Source organism: Epargyreus clarus, unplaced genomic scaffold (genome assembly GCF_041222505.1).
Source record: "Epargyreus clarus isolate Ecla_fem2 unplaced genomic scaffold, WU_Ecla_fem_2.2 ptg000012l, whole genome shotgun sequence".
Taxonomy (NCBI): Eukaryota; Metazoa; Arthropoda; class Insecta; order Lepidoptera; family Hesperiidae; genus Epargyreus; species Epargyreus clarus.
Window position 1 is genome coordinate 8377206 of NW_027332220.1, and position 19480 is coordinate 8396685.

At 35.3% G+C, this 19480-nt stretch overlaps 2 protein-coding genes across 2 annotated transcripts in view; one reads left to right on the forward strand and one right to left on the reverse strand.

Annotated features, from left to right (window-relative positions):
* Flo2 (flotillin-2) overlaps positions 1-19480 on the reverse strand; it is a 398911-nt gene that overhangs the window by 281824 nt on the left and 97607 nt on the right. The window lies entirely within an intron of this gene.
* Positions 1-19480, forward strand: part of LOC140746463 (glucose dehydrogenase [FAD, quinone]-like) — a 31458-nt gene that overhangs the window by 902 nt on the left and 11076 nt on the right. Inside the window, exon 3 of the mRNA XM_073078615.1 lies at positions 4125-4235. Coding sequence (XP_072934716.1) covers positions 4125-4235 — 111 coding nt within the window. The remainder of the gene's footprint in view (positions 1-4124; positions 4236-19480) is intronic.

The window sequence follows — 19480 nt, forward strand, 5'->3', positions numbered from 1 at the left end:
TCAGGGTGACCAACAACAACAACCACTGTGCGATGCGAATCAATTCGCAAGTTCTTGCGATGCGTCGAGGGAGCTCGCAGATTTTTGCGATGCGACGTCGCATCGCAGTTTTGTGTACGAACCCTTAGGTGGTAGAACCCTTTGTAGTTCGACTCCGGCGGCAACACCGCCAAACTTATTTCTGCCTAATAACAGCAGTGTTAGGCGCAGCTGTGTTCCGTTTTGAAGGGTGTGGTAAGGGAGATATACTTTTCCGAGGCGTTCCAGCTTAGTCCTCAGAGGTAGCGGCGCATCTGTGGCCGACCTCAGGTAGGAATATCTAATCCTATCTGGAGTTGATCACAGATGTCCATGGGCGACAGTAGCCACTTATCATCAGGTGGACTGCATACTCGTCTGCTACTCCTATATTATTAAAAAAAACCCTCATGACATGGGTATCAAATGATTGAGTATTCTATGAAGAATACGAAACACTTTTTTTTGAAACATTTTTTTACTTCATAATGCTGAAGTAGCAGATGAGCATGCAGTCTACCGATAGCAAATGGCCACCGCCCATGAACATCTATTATTTATTCCATAGATAAGTATAGATATCTCACCGCCTTGTAATAGAAGGAATTAAATGGCTTAAACGGCTGACAATGTGCCAGCCATTTAATGGCTGCCATGATGTAATTTATGCGGAACAATGCCAGCATGTGCAGTCAAGTGATGCAAAAATATGAAATCGAAGAAAAAGTGCGGAGAAATATCGTTTCATTCGTAAATTATCTAAAAACGACATTTTTTAATATTTTTCAAACACGAAAATAGATGACAGTGACAATTCCAATTGTCAAAACTGGTCACATTTTCTTGTTAGGAGTGAGTAATCTTTACTATGATTTACCCACATACTGCTTATATTTGACAAAGCTCGCAAATCGCACGACCACTTACATGCGAACACTAGCAACATGACATTACAATTACTGTTTCAATACTTAATACATAGGATTTTCACAAAACGTTCATACTGTGATTCCGAACACCCATGACGTCAAACTTTTTTGTAATACGTTTAAACCAAATAATCTAGTTAAGAGAACCAGAATGAATTTCGACTAAATCCGGCGGGTTCCCCCTTATGTCATCATGTGGTCATCGCCATAGATTTTAGTTCAACTGTGACGTCTTCGATTCGCTTGACGTAAAATAATAAAGGTTTAAATTCATGACACAATAATTAAGCTAATTTTCAATAGTTCTATTACACACACGCCAAGAATCAAAGAATATATCAATATAAGTTATACATCTGCGAAGGAATATTTAAACTTTAACATCTCCAACTTTAGTGACGGTAACATTAGTGTTTGGAGATAACGTTGCAAAGGGGAAATTATTAATTATTTTTTATTAGTTTTAAAAATCTATCTGCATATATATTTTTTATGAAAGGGGAAGGAATCTTTTAAATTCCAGATATCTCTGAGCGTAGTGTCGTTGGCTATGTCAGGCGCTGTCCGGGAGTTTTACCACAATATAAAAATGTTTTAACGCTCATCCCACATGTATACGACTATAGACATACGACTATTATAAAAGTGAGGTATTTAAGTATATAATATAACTATTCGCTGATATGTAATATCAACATCGGAATTAGTTGACCAACTCAGCTTGACAAAGGAGATGCAGCGCAAAGTTCAGCCACCAAGGTAAATTAATTCTTCTTTGAAAATATCATTTCAGTAACAACGAAACCTTAGTTTGGCAAAGAACTATCGAGCCAGGCGCAGAAACATCCACTTTAGATTTGGACCTCGACGGAGGGTTTCCAAAGAATTTTCCACCCGACCTCCACTTTCCTAGGGTTGCTGAACAGGCGTTTTGACTTTTCACTATTATACGAATACAATAAAAATATCAATACGGCTTCATATAAGCTAAAGTTTATACTATAAATATTTTTAACAAGTAAAAAAAAATAAGCAAAAACTGGGGTTTCCAAATGTTTTTAACACAAATGCGTAACTGTAACAAAAACAAATTCAAAACAGTCATTTTGACGTAATGTCAAACTTCAAAATGACGTGGAAAATTTAACTATTTTGCCACCAAACGACCGTGTTATTGACCCATCGACCAAAAATCCATTATCTATTAAAAAACAAGTTAACATAACCGGTCGTATAAACTGACCAAATAGTTCTAATCGATAAAATAAGAATGTGCCGTATCTACTAAGTGCTTACGGAAAATGTATCGGTAAACGATGTCATCACACACACACAACTAAAGATAAAGTGTTGATAATCAATTCGATGTAAAATATTCAAGTATGCGTGGATGGCGAAATCAGAAACTTGCGATTAGGATTAGCGAAACATGCTGAAAGCAATTTCGCGGCCGATTTTCATTTAAAAATCAATTATTCTAACCGGGAGTCGAACGACTTCATTTAGTACGAGTACAAATAAGGCATCCTGTAATATTCCCACGTTTTATTCAATTACATACAGTAATGTCACTGAAGTTTAATTTATAATTAAAATGACAATAACCCTATTAGATGACATATGAATAATGTATAAGTTTTACCTCGAATTTATTCATTTGACATTGAAACACTAAATGATTCGATAAACAGTCATGATATAATCCAAATTCTATGTTAGAAGTAGTAAGGGACCAGATGGTGAGAAATCTCAACCAACTATGGGCAATAATAATTTTACATAAATAAATAATTCCTTCACAGAATTAGCGTTACCCAAAACCATGATAGTGGTAGGAACCCTTTTCTGCCTAACAGCAATATTAAACGCTGCGGTGTTCTGTTTTGCAGGAGTGGTAAAAGTGATAAGAGATATATACCTAAAGAGAAGTAATTTATCCTACGTGACATTCACAGTTTAAGAGTTTAAGACGAACCTAGCGAACCCTCCTATGTGGGGCATTTCACGCCAAGCGGACAGGAAAAAAAAAGGCTACTGAATTTTGTTCATATTGGGGTCAATTATATTCCTAGTGGATAGGAATGTGAACATACAATATTATTTTTATAGAGTGCTTATTTGTCGAGTTACGACCTTCTAAAGAATGGTGAAAATTGAAATCATGATTTTTTAAGTATTTTTTCGTACATTAAAAACTAAATAAAGTATTTAATTCAGTTTTGTGTACAAGCTCTACATACATACATGCATACGCTCGCAAAACATTACTCTCCGCGATATAAAAATACATCGCTGTTTCGTTCAACGCATTCACATGTGCTCAGAACGAATCTTGTTACAATAAATGTCATATGTATGTACGCGGATATAATATCGTCTTTATATATTGACAGTTACGTGTCATCGGTACCTTGATGATCTTGATCGGTACCTGATCGTACCTTTAAAATACCTTTAAAGGCAGCCCTATATTACTTATGAATGTTTAATGAGTAAATTCTCTGTACCAATCTGTAATATTCAGATTTTTCCTGCGCTTAAGGAAACTACAATTTCGAATTGATTTGTACCTATATCATTTACAATTATGTACTTGGTTGAAACAAAAACAGATTTTAATAGGGATCTTTATGGCTTTGTGACCTCTGAACCTTTGAAACACGGAAGATTTTTACATGAGATTAAAGTAACAAATGATCAGTCAGATCAGTAAAAAACATTCAGTTCCTCACCCATTGATACGAATATCTGACAAGAAATAACTCTAATAATTATAGTTTAAAAACTAAAAACCACGCTAAAATCGATATTCTGAGGATCCTGATGAGGAGAATGGGACAAAATTATTTAAATCATGTATTGTCATCGGTTCTTGATAAGTGTTCAAAATGATAAATTAATGAGACCGTTCGAGGTGGGTAAAAATCGTGTTCAAAGATTCCGTTACATACAGGTCAAGCTAATAAAAGCGTGGTGAAAAAGGGTAGACTCCTACCTAAAGTTTGGCCACGGGTTTAGTTGCAGAGAGAGTAACGTGAGTAGCGGGTGTAGTCGTAGAGCAGCCCCTAACGCTGCTGTTATGAGGCAGAAATAGGGGTGGCAGTGGTGCCACCGGAGTCGAACCACAAAGGGTTGTAGCACCTTCAAACTACTAGTAAACTCCTTATTTCTCGCTAGGTACTCCTCATAGAAGCTGGTGACAGTGAACAGGCCTTCATGGACATTCCTGTAATAGCGACGATGATGCAGTTCACCGATGCCAATTGGGACTACCAGACAGAACCACAAGTAAGTACACATACACACACACATACTACACACACTACAGTATTTGATGTATTAATATATGCTACAAAAATAATTATTGGCTAAGTGCAAGTCGAATTCGCACACCCAGGGGTACCACCATTTTTTTTATTTGATGTTATAGCCGCCATTGAAGTGAATGCAATGTGAAGATTTGAACTATCAACCTATTACGATTCAAAAGATAAAGTGCAAAACTTGTATGGCGACCCCTATTTCAGTTTATATATTACAGTTAACATTTTACATGCATTCACTTCTATGGCTGCTATCATATAAAATACTAGAAAATGAAAATTTGGTGGTATGGAACCCACCATATGCGAGTTCGACTTGCACTTAGCCAATTATTATAACAATTCTCTAATTTACACCTATTCTATTAATTATGCTTATCAGGAAATTTTATATTGAAACTATTCTCATATAATTTTAAGAAGAAAGTAATCGTTGTCACCTTAATCAATAGCCAGTAATCCCAGGTTCGATTTCCAGCGAGACAGAAATGCATATAACGAGTTTGGTTATCTCTTATTTATGCAAGTATTCTTAAAATATTATTTTGTACATAAGATTATTTAATTATATAAATAGGCTAAGAAAAAAAATATTTTCAATGATTGTAAACTTTTTGTTTCAAATTATTGTAACATCAAAACCTCAATAATCAATCTTCAGACAAAAAAAGAAAACAAAACATTACATGATAAATTAAAAACATGTTTATATTTTTGCTTTTTAACAAAACAAAAAAAAATCTACAATGATTATGGTTCAATTTCAAGCAAAAGTCAAAAGTCAGTTAATTAATGATTGCTGCATAAAATACCACCAAAAATTAATCTGTACAAACCAATTCCGCCCTAGCACCTTGACGTCGAAACGCCTTATAAGTAGTTACACATACCTGAAAAGAAAAGAAAACATAATATCAATTACAATACTCATTATATCTATAACGACAAAATAATGTTACAGGAACAAAATTTATGTTATTAATACTCAAGAACACTAAATACATAAAAAATATGTTATTCATTGAAGGTCGTAGACCCTTTGTGGTTCGACTCCGGCGGCACCACCGCCACACCTATTTCTACCTAATAACAGCAGTGTTAGGCGCTGCTGTGTTCCAGTTTGAAGGGTGTGGTAAGGGAGACATACTTTTCCGCGGCATTCCACCTTAATCCTCAGTGGTAGCGACGCATCTGTAGCCGACCTCACGTTGGAATATAATCCTATCTAGGGTTGATTACAAATATCCATGAGCGGCAGTAAACACTTACTATCAGGATTGCATTTTCGTTTGATACTTCAGTATTAAAAAAAAAAGTTTTTCCCACAGCTCAAAACGGTTTATAAATGTACACAACCTAATTTTCTATTTAACTAGGTTACTAATATGACTTGCAATTTCGAGTCATTGATGACTACTGAGTCAAGTGTACTTACCATTTATCAAATGTGACTCAAATCACATAATCAAATATTGCGGCCGAATACTCATGGGTAATGTATAATTTGTCGACTACTCGCGATTTCACCGATTTTTCTAATCTTTACACGAACCGTTGTGACCAAGTTTAATGTAACTGCTTATTGTGGAAATAGGTTAAATACGGTAGAACTCCACAATACAGAAAAAATATTCAAAGTAGACCTCTATAGTATAGACCTCTTTTTAACGTAAATTTTCTACCAAAGCTTCGAAAGAAAGACCTTAGCACCAATCTTTTCCATAAAAGTTTCTCGTACAATTTTGTCTTACTATTTTGGACCATGTTAGGCATTTTCAGACCACACATATTTATGATTCAAGTAATCGTGTGTTTGTACACGACTTGTGTCGACTCCAGAAGCACAACAACCTTAAAACCTATGTCTGTTTGTTAACAGCAGTGTCAAGGGGTACTGTGTACTTAATTTTAGTGTTGACTAAAGTGCACGATTCAGCACGATGCATTCCAACTTAATCCTTATAGATAGCAACGCTATTGTTGCCGACCTCAAATAATACTTCAATCCTATCTAAGGAATAATTACGTACTTACATATTTATAAGCGTTATAAAGTCCAGATGGACTGTATACTTTTTGAAGGTGGTAGAACCTTTTATGGTTCGACTCCGGCGGCACCACCGCCACACCTATTTCTACCTAATAACAGCAGTGTTAGGCGCTGCTGTGTTCCGGTTTGAAGGGTGTGGTAAGGGAGACAAACTTTTCCGAGGCGTTCCAGCTTAGTCCTCAGGGGTAGCGGCGCATCTGTGGCCGACCTCAGGTAGGAATACCTAATCCTATCTGGGGTTGATTACAGATGTCCATGGGCGGCAGTAGCCACTTACCATCAGGTGGACTCGTCTGCTACCCGTATATTATAAAAAAAAAAGAAAAAATACTCGCTTGCTACAATGTAATAAAAATACCTACATTCATTTACCTCGCGTAGTCAGATGGCATCAAAATTTGTCAACAACACGAGGTCACATATTTATATCAACGACATCGCGATTCCAAAAGGAGTAAAAATACATGCGATACTTAATTCAATGGACCAAGTTGGTGCAGCTGTAAGGACACCAATTGATTATAATTTCATGTTTTTATAAATTATAGTTTAAAAAGCTAAAAACCACGAAAAACAAGAAAATCGTTAATCCTGACGATGTTTATGGTGAGAATGGGACAAACTTATGAAAATTTTGTATTATCGGTTCTTGATAATTGTTCAAAAATTTAAATGAATCGGACCACTCAAAGTGGATAAAAATCGAGTTCAAACATTCCGTTACGCCAGAAACCATTATTTTTCTACGTTTTTCACTTTATATACACTTTGAAAAGGTTAAATTTTCACGATTCTATAATTACAGATACTTTAAATAAAAAATTGGTGGTACGGAACCCTCCGTGTGAAAGTTCGACTCGTACTGCGCCAATTATTTATTAAACTTGATTTAACAATATGAAATAATAAACTTCAACGACAATTAATTATAAATAGACCATTCAACCCTCCATACGCTACATACATTTCACAGTTGATACCAGTATGATAAAGATATAACTATTTTCGAATGTCGTAACGTATCGATTAACGTATTATCGATACGTGCTCGAGTTGTGCAAATCGATTTGCCTACGTGATCGTTGTCACCTGCGCTGGTGGTTTTGATATGAAACATATTGAATATTTACATATAGTACCTACTACTAGCTTTTACCTGCGACTTCGCTCGCGATCAGATAAGTAGAAATCCCTATCTATCCTCTGGCCCTAGATTTATCCCTCGAAAACAGTACTTCAAATTAAAAATATATATCAACACAAAATCAAGTCGGACGGACAAAGTCGGGGCGGACGACCTTGACAAAGACCATAACACTCAGCTAATCAGCTGATTTATATTCTTGACAGAAAGGTTTTTGTTTCACTTGTATATTAAAAATTTGACGACCCCCGTGGCGGTTCCGTCTGACGTCTGACGCGCTGAGGGATTTGGGTTCGATCCCCGGTCAGACAGATATCAGAAGTACGAATTTAGAATTCTAATCTGAATATTTTTTATACTACAACAATAATTTATTGTATACGCTCATCGTCATCAATCCATTACCTTTCCGCTGCTGGGCACGGGTCTCCCCTCAGAGCGAAGTGTTTAAGCTATATAAATAGTCCACCGCGCTGGCTAAGTGCGAATTGATAGACCTTTAAGAAACTTTTTTTTATTCTGGCATATAGATTTTCTCACGATGTTTTCGTTCATTTAGCAAGTGACATTTAATTTATAAAAAAAAAACAAACATATCTACCAGTAATTTAAGACAGACAAGTAATTTTATAAATAAAATATGTGGTAGGTATACGCTTGTGGTCGGGGACGCCTCGTCAGCTAGGAAGTTATTTAATCTTCATTTTAAAATAGAAATAATGACAATATAACCTGTTTTTGTTTACCATTTACAAGAAGAGAAATAGTTAAGTTATTGATAACTTCTTACCCTTCAAAATTACTATCGTAATAGCTCACTAGTTAAACATACCTACTTTAGAGTACCGTGACCATAGATTAGTAAAGATTACTCACTCCTAACAAGAAAATGTAACCGTTTTTGACAATTGAAACTGTCACTGTCATCTAATTTCGTGTTTGAAAAATAATTAAAAAATGTAATTTTTAGATGATTTACGAATGAAGCTATATTTCTTCGCACTTTTTCTTCCATTTCGTGTTTTTTTACGTCTTAACTGCACATGCCGGCATTGTTCCGCGTAAATTACACCATGACATCCATTAAACGGTTGACACATTTGTCAGCCGTTTAAACCATTTAATGGCTTCCTTCAATTACAACTTACTTACTTGAGATATCTATATTTATCTATGGCCGTAACCAAAGAGTAAATTGAGATCCTATTACTAACCCTCCGCTGTTCGTTTGCCTGTTTGTTACAAGGCTAATCTCATAAACCGTCATAGATAGGCAATATGAGAAATGTGTAGGAGCAGCGGTGATACCTACAGAATCGAACCACATACATTTCTACCACCTGGAATACCTACCTACTAATTAATATAAGATACAGTATTTAATTAATTTATACTACGTATTTTCACGAATAAACAAACTATAAATAGAATAATAAATTGCTAAAAAAACTTCCACTTACAAACCACGAAACCGCTGTTTAAAATTTAATGTTATTCCAATATATTTTCCAATCTACCTTGACAGCGTTTATTTGGACAAAAAATACATTAGGCGAAGTCCAAAATTCTAGGATTACTTAACTAGTCAATACAAGGTTTTAAAGGTCTGCCCATTACTTTCCCACATTATGTATATGTTTTATTCCCACTGCTAGATACCGGTCACCTCTCAGAGTGACAGGGGTTCACGCCATAATCCTCAGAGAAAGAAGGGTTTAGCTCATTGAACCGCCCTACCTAAGTACTGATTGATGGTCTTTACACATCTTAGAGAAGATTTTTTAAAAGTCTCAGGCTGGCAAGTTTCCTCACAATGCTTTCGTTCACAGTTTATGGATAATTAATTTCTAATACCCGCATAACCCTGAAAAGCAGAGGTGTGATTGCGATTCGAACTTCGGATCTCTCATTGTGAGGCCGAGTTTCTAAATATTATACTATCATTGCTGCTATAATAAACTGATGTTTTGATTTCATGTACTTATAGGGTCATCAGATCGGCCCTGACTGACACTTGATTCTCATTTCGGAAAATCGCCTATAAACTATGAACCAAATATTTTTCTTGTGAAAAATTCTTGTCAAAAATTAATGTTAAGTAGGAAGCTAAGAAAAGGATATTCTTTAAAGATGAAAATACTTCTTAAAGATGAAAAGGCTATGGCTCACACTGCTCAATTAAATCTACTGCTTTTAAGAGTGGTATGAAGTAAGTGTTCCGGCCGAAATGGAAAACGACTCATGATTCATTCGAGAACTACACGGAAGCCTAGTGGTTACAGATTGAGGGTTTTTTGTGTTACAAAACTTCAGAAAACCATGAGGTTATAAGTAAACAAATCAAAACTAACTATCAGTAATTCTAATGAAAGATGATACATTGTACACATTGCGAAATCTACAAATAGCGAATAAGATCAAATAAAGAGAAAAACTACCATTGTAACATATATGTGGTGAGACAAGTATTGCTCACTTTACAAACAATTTGGTTGATGGTCATCTAAAATACTATTTAATATTACACTTAAAATGTGTAGAAATGATAAAGAAAAATCAATGTTCAATTTAATACTTTTAGACGATGTTTTAATTGACAATTGTTGACAACAATAATGGAAAGAAAACATGTTAAAAAGCTTGAAATATAAAAAATAATGACTTAACTGAAAAAAATCTTGAAATTCGATTATAAAAATTAAAATTTACGTTTTCAGTGTTTTCTCTTTTGTTTACTAAAGTAAAATGTCAACGGATTTTGGATATATTTCGGCAAGATTTCGGTTTATTTAAATTTTTAAATAAATTTCAGGGGAAATACTTAACGGATATGGCAACACTGACGTTTATAGTCTATGAGTCAAGTTACCTGTGGCCATGGGCATTGTTTACGTATTTCGGAAAACCCAAAGGCTAATGGATGAATGAATATTATATGACCATTCAGCGTGGATATGTCAACGGGTTTTTAAAGAGCCTACGGAACTTTAACTCTGGATAAATTACAACTTATTACTTCCCTTATGCGCGCTTGTTGCTGAACATAATTATAGCTATAAACTTTAGAGCTTCCTTTCAGGTGTTACTAGAGTAATCAAACAGTGGGCCCGTAAAGACGGTAGAACATTTTTCCTGCGCCGCTACTTTTGAGGACTAAGCTGGAATGCATCGAAAAAGTATGTCTCCCTTGCCACAGCCTTCAAACCAGAACACAGCAGCGCTTAGCACAGCTGTTTTTACGTAGAATTAGCGGCGGTACCTTAAAAACGTAAAACATATTAACATCAGCACAAAGTTTAGCCTGGACAGTGGAGATATTTGTAAACAAATTATTTAAAATCGTGTACCAACAATTCAATACCGGACTTACCTAAGATCATACGATTGAAGAATCTTTGGTGATCTTATCTATCGTATCGTAATTGTTATTTAAATTATAACGTGTATTACTTGGAAATATCAGCTATAAAGTATCCGTGTAATTGGTATTGAAACCACAAGCTGTATACTTGTTATTATGTTGTGTTCTATCGATAATTGCTCTTTATTTGTTCCATTAAGTAGATCTACGTTTATAATGGAACCGCAATACATACTTCTGCTTTATAAGGCTCGTAAAAATGCTATAAAAACTGCATCAGTACCCTTAGTATAAGTTTTTTTAAAAAATGTCTGTTTTTGTATTTGTTTACGTATTTCCCATACATTTCCAATCAGTTCTGATGCAGTCCGCTAGGGACGCTGATTGGAGATGTATGGGCAAATACGTAAACAAATACAAACCCAGTATTTTTTGTAAAAACGTAAAAACTCATACTAAGGTTACTGAATGGAAACTTTGCTGACAACTAGAACTTGGCAATATTGCCAGCGATTCTCTCTAGCAATGAGTTCTATGTTGAGTCACTTTAATGATCTTCATAGGCTGATCAGTGACCGCCAGGGTCACAACTTTTAAAGTAGCGCATTTTGCCGACATAAAAAATGTATATTACAATGAGTTGGCGAAAGAAAACATGATTTCCAAACTCTATTGATTTGATCGATTTTGCCTTTCACAAAAATAGTCTCGAAACGTATACTCCACATTTTGTCAGGGGCCCAATGTTATCGTATTACAACAATCAGGACAAACAGATTAACGTGCCCTCCGAAGCATTAAAGCGCGCATACAGTTTAGTCACTAGCGTCCACCCATCCAACTTTCGGCCGCGCCCTACGTTGCTTAATTTTCTCGATCTACAAGATCTGCACAAGGCGCAGGGACAGGGCTATGCGCACTTCAAGGTAATACTAGCCCTTCATTAACACGGCCTTGCAAGGCTTTATTGTTCTATATGTATAGAATGGAACGTGTTTTATGACATTTATGTTGTATGCTATTTCAAGCAACGCCGAATTCCGTCATATGTTAAACGTGCTGCGTTCTCTATATGTCATGATAAAGTCAGATTGTCTTATAAGTAGGTATGTATCTGTATTTGTGGAAGTGAAAAAGAATATTATAGTGAGAAGGCGGTGGACAGAGTTCGATGCCGTTCAGGCAATGAAAATAATATCGAATTTAGGAACTTATTGTATGATTTCCAAACATAATATATTTCTACAAGTATATAAGTCTATGTCCATTCATAGACTCTAAATCATATACTTTTGAGGTTAAAAAACAATTAAATTAAAATTAATTTGCAGTAAAACTGATCCATTACATAAATATTAATTTTATAATGAGACATATTTTGGCCGCAACCCTTTTTACTACCTACAAAAATCTCCACACATACTACTGGAGCACTTCAATAAAAAAAATATTAAGAAATTCCTCAAATTACTTATAATACACTTTCCTCGTCTATAACCTACGTTATAAATCTTATAGGAAACGACCACGACCATGGAAGCCTATTATCATGCAGAGCGCACCATTTTATCGGTGATCGTAGGGTCAACGGTGGATCCACTGACCATTGTTATTCTAAGCACGCGCTGTGTTGTAACCAATGAGGAAAAGAACGAAATAATAAATCAATCTGACTTAGTTATCTTTGTGTACAAAAACTTCTGGAAACGTTTTCGAGGAATCGTAAACTAGATGATGTTCAGACTGTATATGTACGAGTATGTCTTTCAAACTAAATAAAAATAAGTTCTCAAATGTGTGATGTCCAAAACCCCGATTTTGGTCTGTGTACTAAGGCCTAAATCCTTTTCCTTGGGACAAAACTAATTTTATAACGATAATAATGTCTGTCTATGAATTGCAACTGTGACTTTATTTAAAATAATCACTTTCATAGCCTCCATTGTAAATCCAAAAAGACAATATTGGCAGAATCACCGCAATTGGTCATGACCCCACTATCTTTCCTTGGATGACGAGTTAGATTGTCAGTATAGTATATCGTAATTTTACGGGCAAACGTATGAAGAGCGGACGGAGGGCCAGACGATGCTTCCGTATTTCACCATTTGGCTACAGATCCCAAAAAATCCGTGTACAGAGATGTATGTGGTATCGATTGTGGATCACCTTGAACAGTCCAAACTTCAATTTTGGTACATCCTTCTTCCTAGTTTTTTTCATCTATATTCATTATGAAAACATCAAATATAATATGTAATTAATAATGCAACAATAACTTGCATATTTACAACCGGATTAGATACTGCACATTTTAGCCGTGACCCAAGATTTTTGTCACATTACTCATAGACTATTAGAAATATGGAAATAGAATCCTTTGTGGTTCAACTCAGGGTCACCACCGCCTTACCTGTTTCTGTTACAACTTAGAAGAAACGAAGCATACAGATGCTTGGTTACTTCTAAGTTGTAATTAGATTAGATTAAATTTCTACCCGAGGACCCGGTGGTCCTCGGGTAGAAATCGGGTAGAAATCTAATCTAATCTAATTACATTAATGGGCAGCAAAGAATCAAAATAAAAAGAAGTACAAATTTGAATTTTAATACTATTATTTTTTCTTTTTTCTGGCTTTGTGTCATGGATATGTCACAAGTACGGGTAGTAAGGGATTTTTAGCCAATAAAATATCCGTGATATCCATTAGGACACAACCGGAGTCCGCCAGGCATGCTGGCCGTGTCGAGCGCTACCCGTGAGAGCTTTACGCTCGTCCTATACATTTGATGGAATGCAGCCACATGCAATTTGTCCCATTCGTCCCTCCCTACATTCATTGGCCGGGCAGTTTGAGTTCCCACTCTTGCCATCCGCAACCCAGATCCCGCAATCCGCCATCCTTTTAGCCGCCTCTAACAAAGACAAAGGTAGTAAACCTTAGCTCTATTCTTGTCCTGAGGCTACAGAGACAAAATAATAATACCTACACAGGATTTCCCCATAAAACGATGAACAAAAACATAATTTTAAAATAATATAAAAACCTCAAAAAGATTCATTTATCTTCTGACAAATCAAAACACATCTCATCTGTTCCTCAACAAAAAGTCACTCAAATCACGAGATGCTATTATGAATGTGGTGAGTTGCCACTTTTATAACGATGTACGTATTTTAATAAAAACATTTCTTAAAACATATCTGTTTAAGCAAAACATCCGCCTCTAATAGCAGTGGCCTCGGAATCGGGGGCTCTGAGATTCAAATCTTAATCATGCATGCTCCCAGAGTCATCCCCGTTTCGCTGAGGGGTATCGTCGGGCGTTGTGTGTGTGAATGCCATATATCTCCCGGTGTCACTCCCCCGGGCATGTATATACCTTCTGAAGGTTTCCCCCTCGACAACAAATAAATACATGCAAATCTAATGTTCGAAATTATGGAAATACCTATTATGTCTACTGTGTCTCCCTTACCACACCCTTCAAACCAGAATACAGCAGCGATTAACACTGTTGTTATAAGGCAAAAATAGGTGTGGCGGTGGTGCCGCTGGAGTCGAACCATAAAGGGTTCTACCACCTTCAAAATGCAACATAACTTATATATGATCTATAAAACAAAAACAAATTAGTATTAAGATTTTCGCCCGATGCTCGTTTATAAAAGAAAAAGACAGGTAATATAAACATTTACTTTATTACTTTATTGCAAAAATCAAATGTCGCTATTAATAGATTTTATTATCCTCGTATAATAATCCTGGTTTATTTGCAATAAGATAAGCACTTAAATATATGAATTTTTTTCCAAGTTGCATGTTTTAGCACTCATCAAATATTTATCCTTATTAAAATTAATAGATAATGATAATGCTTAAAAAAACCCATCAAAATATTTGCATAATTCATGGTTGTTATTTCTATATATTCCCAATTAAACTTATAATTATTGCATTTAATAGATTTAAGTTTACAAAACTGTTACTAAGCAAACAATGTAAGAGAATAGAGATAAAATATAAATAAAAATTTGCTTTAAAATTTTAATATCCGATTAATTCATTGTTTGTAGTTTAATATAATTAGGGTTTCGATTTACATATCGATATTTATTTCGATAATTACCTCATATGACACCCCTAGTTGTTATATACCGCACGAATTTACTAAAACGCACACAATATATACACACAAACACACATACACACAAACATACAGATACATACATATATTTTTTTACAATATAGAAAGCGGTGGTGCCGACGGAGTCGAACCTCACTTATTTCTGCCTCATAACAGCAGTGTTAAGCGCTGCTGTGTTCTGATTTGAAGGGTGTGGTAAGGGAGATACTTATCCGAGGCGTTCCAGCTTAGTCCACACGAGTAGCGGCGCACCTGTAGTCCACCTCAGGTTCCTACCTGAGGTCGACCACAGGTGCGCCGCCATATCTAATCCTATCTGGGGTTGATTAAATATGTCCATGGGCGGCAGTAGCCACTTACCATCAGATGGTCTGCATTCCCGTCTGCTACTCTTGTATTATAAAAAAAACAAAGGTTTCGACCTCTTACATACATACAAACACACACTTACGCTCGACAAACATTGCCTTGCCTTCACAATAAAAAATACTTTTAATTTTAAAATCACAAACAGACACTTAATTTTTATTAATCAGTAGATTTGCGATGCTTAGCCGATTGCTTCACTCCACTCCTGGTTCACCTTGCAAAGCGATTGGACATCAAGACACCGCTCGAGATATCGCAAGAAAGTCCTGAAGTAGACTCATACTTGTATTAAAAATTTCATTAACAAACACATAAGGGATTTCAAATTAAAAAAATACTCGGACATTGTCCTATTACAAAATAAAGTCTAAAGAAAAGTAAGAAGTTAAACTTCTCTTGGCATGTTTGGGAACAATTATGACAGTATTTTTTTATTATTATTCTTCTATTATTTTATTATTATTATTAAATATTTCATGTATGACGCTGTTAAAATCTAACAATGACGCTGTAATATGTTCTGTTACACGAACCAATCATTTTATAATGTTATTCTGTAATAGTATATCTTCTTGCTTATATACATATTGGATACCCACACTCTTATAATAAAATACGCCAAAGAAGTATAACTTCTTAAGTGCATACACGCGCGCTTATTTTTAGGTCCATGTGACGCAGTAAATAATACTGAACTAAATGTAATAAAAGTTATTTATTACCTAAAGTGAAACGACTTAAGCTTTCGGCAAAATACGCTTTAAGAAAATTTAAAACATAATCGAGCTTTATACAGAGAGAAAAATAATATGCATTTTATTTTTAAATTGTCAAGACATTCATTTTTGAAACAAATTGGCCTAAATTCTTTCTCGTAATATAAATATCTATACCAAAAATAAATTTAATCGAAATCCGTTCAGTAGTTAAGACAGGAAAGCGTAACAATGAACGGTATTTTTATTTATAGTCTGTAGGTATACACGAAAAATCATCATCATTATCAACAACCCATTACTGTCCCACTGCTGGGCACGGGTCTCCTCTCATAATAAGAAGGATTAGGCCATTGTCCACCGCGCTGGCCAAGTGCGTATTGGTAGACTTCACATACCTTTGAGATTTTTTTTTTATAAATATCTCAGGTATGCAGGTTTCCTCACGATGTTTTCCTTCACCGCTTAGCAAGTGATAATCAATTTCTAATACGCACATAAATTTGATAAATCAGAGGTGCGTGCCTGGGATTTGAACCTCGGACCCCTCCAACGAGAGGCCGAGTTTCTTAACCACACAAAAAATTCAAACAATAAAATCGTAAAGAATTATTATTTCTAACACTTTAGTTTAATATTTTAAAATGATTTTCCTTATTGAATTTTTGTGACGCCCAAAAGTTACAATTCATAACCGAAACGTATGTATATAAGTGTGAACACAATGTGTATATTTATTTTTTTGAATAGATTGTAAGTGTAAATTTAATTAATAAAATTAATAGTCATGTCCATGTCATGTAGGAGAGCCTTAATATGATTTATAGCACCTTTAGGGCGTTAACATACGAAGGATTTTTATTGTAAGATGAATATTTCGAAGGTACCTACTATCTAACCAAAAGTACATATGTATACTAAGCGATACATAGGCACACATTAGTATCGTCTGCAATATTTACAGAACTTTACTTCCTAAGCACGTCGCCTGCGCATAAGACTGCATGACGCCCATGTCCAGACATACATACCTACATAGGTATATCTAAAGGCACCTCTAATCAAATGAGACTCCTATCGTAAATCGACAATAGAGCCGGAACTTAACCATAACGATTAAACTAGAATTTCTCGTGCAAATTTAAATTTTAGCGATTGCATTTATAGTTGCATGGAGCATCAAAAAACAGCCGTGACCGGCGCCGAAATTTGCGTTTTTTCGCTGCATCTCGCTGCGTCAAACGTCGATATTTAGTAGCATCGCTTGTGTGTTGTGTGTGTGTGCTTGTGTTGTGTGTTGTGCACTTCCATAATTGGCCTCCCATCGATCGCTACGCAAAAATTCGCAGTATGAGGAAAAATCTTTTCGATAGCAATAATTTTCGACGAGCTGTCGCAACGCTTTGAAATGAAATGAAATGAAATATATTTATTTTTTGTATAGGCCAACGGCGGCACTTACAAATTGTCAGTTACAATATTTTCTTAAACTACTACCGGATCGGAACGCGACCTCTACTGAGAAGATCCGGTAAGAAACTCAGTGGGTTTGTCTTTTTTAATTTTAAAAATAATTATTCTCTTTTTATTTTTTTTTTTAAATGCCATTATTTTTACATATAATTAATAAAGCGTTAGCTCCAGTATCTTGCTTTACATTTATCTAAAAAAAAGAAGTTTGTTCAGCAAGATACGCTACACTTTGACATTTTCTTAATTAACTAATAATTATGTTATTGATCAGTCCCAAGCTGTTTTATCATTAATATAATCAGAAATTTTATAATAAGCTTTACGACTAAGTTTGTTTTTGATAATAACTTTAAATTTATTAATTGACAAATTTCTGATTTTGATGGGCAGTTTATTATAAAAACGTATACATTGACCCACAAAAGAATTACTTATTTTGTGGAGACGAGTAACATGTGTAGAAAGGTTAAGTTTGTTCCTTGTATTTACATTATGCGTGTCACACCGTTTTACAAATTTATCAATATTTTTCCTTACATAAATTAGGTTTTCATATATGTATTGGGATATAACAGTTAGAATATTTATTTCTTTAAATAGTTCTTTTAGTGAAGCTCTTGGAGGCAGGCTGTAGATAGCTCGTATAGCTCTCTTTTGCAATATAAATATATCATTTAGGTGTGACGAGCACCCCCATAGCAATATACCATAAGTCATAATGCTATGAAAGTAACTAAAATAAACTATTCTAGCTGTTTCTACATCTGTTAGAAGTCTAATTTTTTTAACAGCATATGCCGCCGAACTGAGTCTACCCGACAATTTATCTATGTGGCAGCCCCATTGCAATTTGGCGTCAATAGTAACACCTAGGAAAACAGTTGACTCCACGGGATCCAAAACCGTTCTATTTAATAACACATTGGTTTCAACATGCTTCACGTTGGGTAACGAGAACTTGATACATTTAGTTTTCTTCTCATTAAGAAGAAGATTATTTATGTTGAACCAATGGATAACTTTCGAGAGAGCATTATTTACTTCGTCATAATTATTTAATTGTCTTTTAATCTTAAATAAAAGTGAAGTGTCATCAGCAAACAATACAATCTCGTGATTATTCCCTACATAGTAAGGCAAGTCATTAATATAAATTAAAAACAGAAATGGACCGAGTATTGAACCCTGCGGCACGCCCATTGTAACAGAAGCACCGGGCGATTTTGTACCATTTACATCAACCTTCTGAATTCTATTATTTAAGTAAGAAGTCAAAAGGTTGAGAGCCTTGTTCCTGATTCCGTAGTGGTGTAATTTATGTATACCGGCCCTAAACCAGCTAACCAAGCGCAAATTCGTAGACTTTGCACACCTTTAATTTTTTTTAATGACATGTAGGTTTCTACGATGTTTTTCTTCTTGATTATGATAATTAATTGATAATTAAATTCTAATACGCACATAATTTTGAAAACTCAAAGTTGAGAGCTTGACGACCCGCGTGACGGAGAAGTCACCATACTGGTTTGTCGCGCGGAGAGTCCCGGGTTCGATCCCCGGCCAGACAGAAATCTAAATGGTGAATTTAGGTTCCTGTGTCTGGGTCTGGGTGTTAGTGTATCTTTCTATGTGTGTGTCCATAGCACCCACGATACAGGGAATACTAGCGTGGGGCTGTGAGTGTAGAAAGCGTTTGGGATTTGAACCTCGAACCTCCTGAGGTAGCGACATTTACCTCAAGGCTATCTTATCTCAATCTTAGCAGTATCAATGAACATCAACGTACTTGACATGCACACTGCACAGTGCGATCACAAATCAGCATATTACACGAAGGTCGCCAATTAGACCCCGATTGGATAACATCTAACAATGACATGAATGTACAATCATCTTATCCGCTAATTTATTAACTTTCAGAGGTAAATGCAAAGTACAAATGATACTG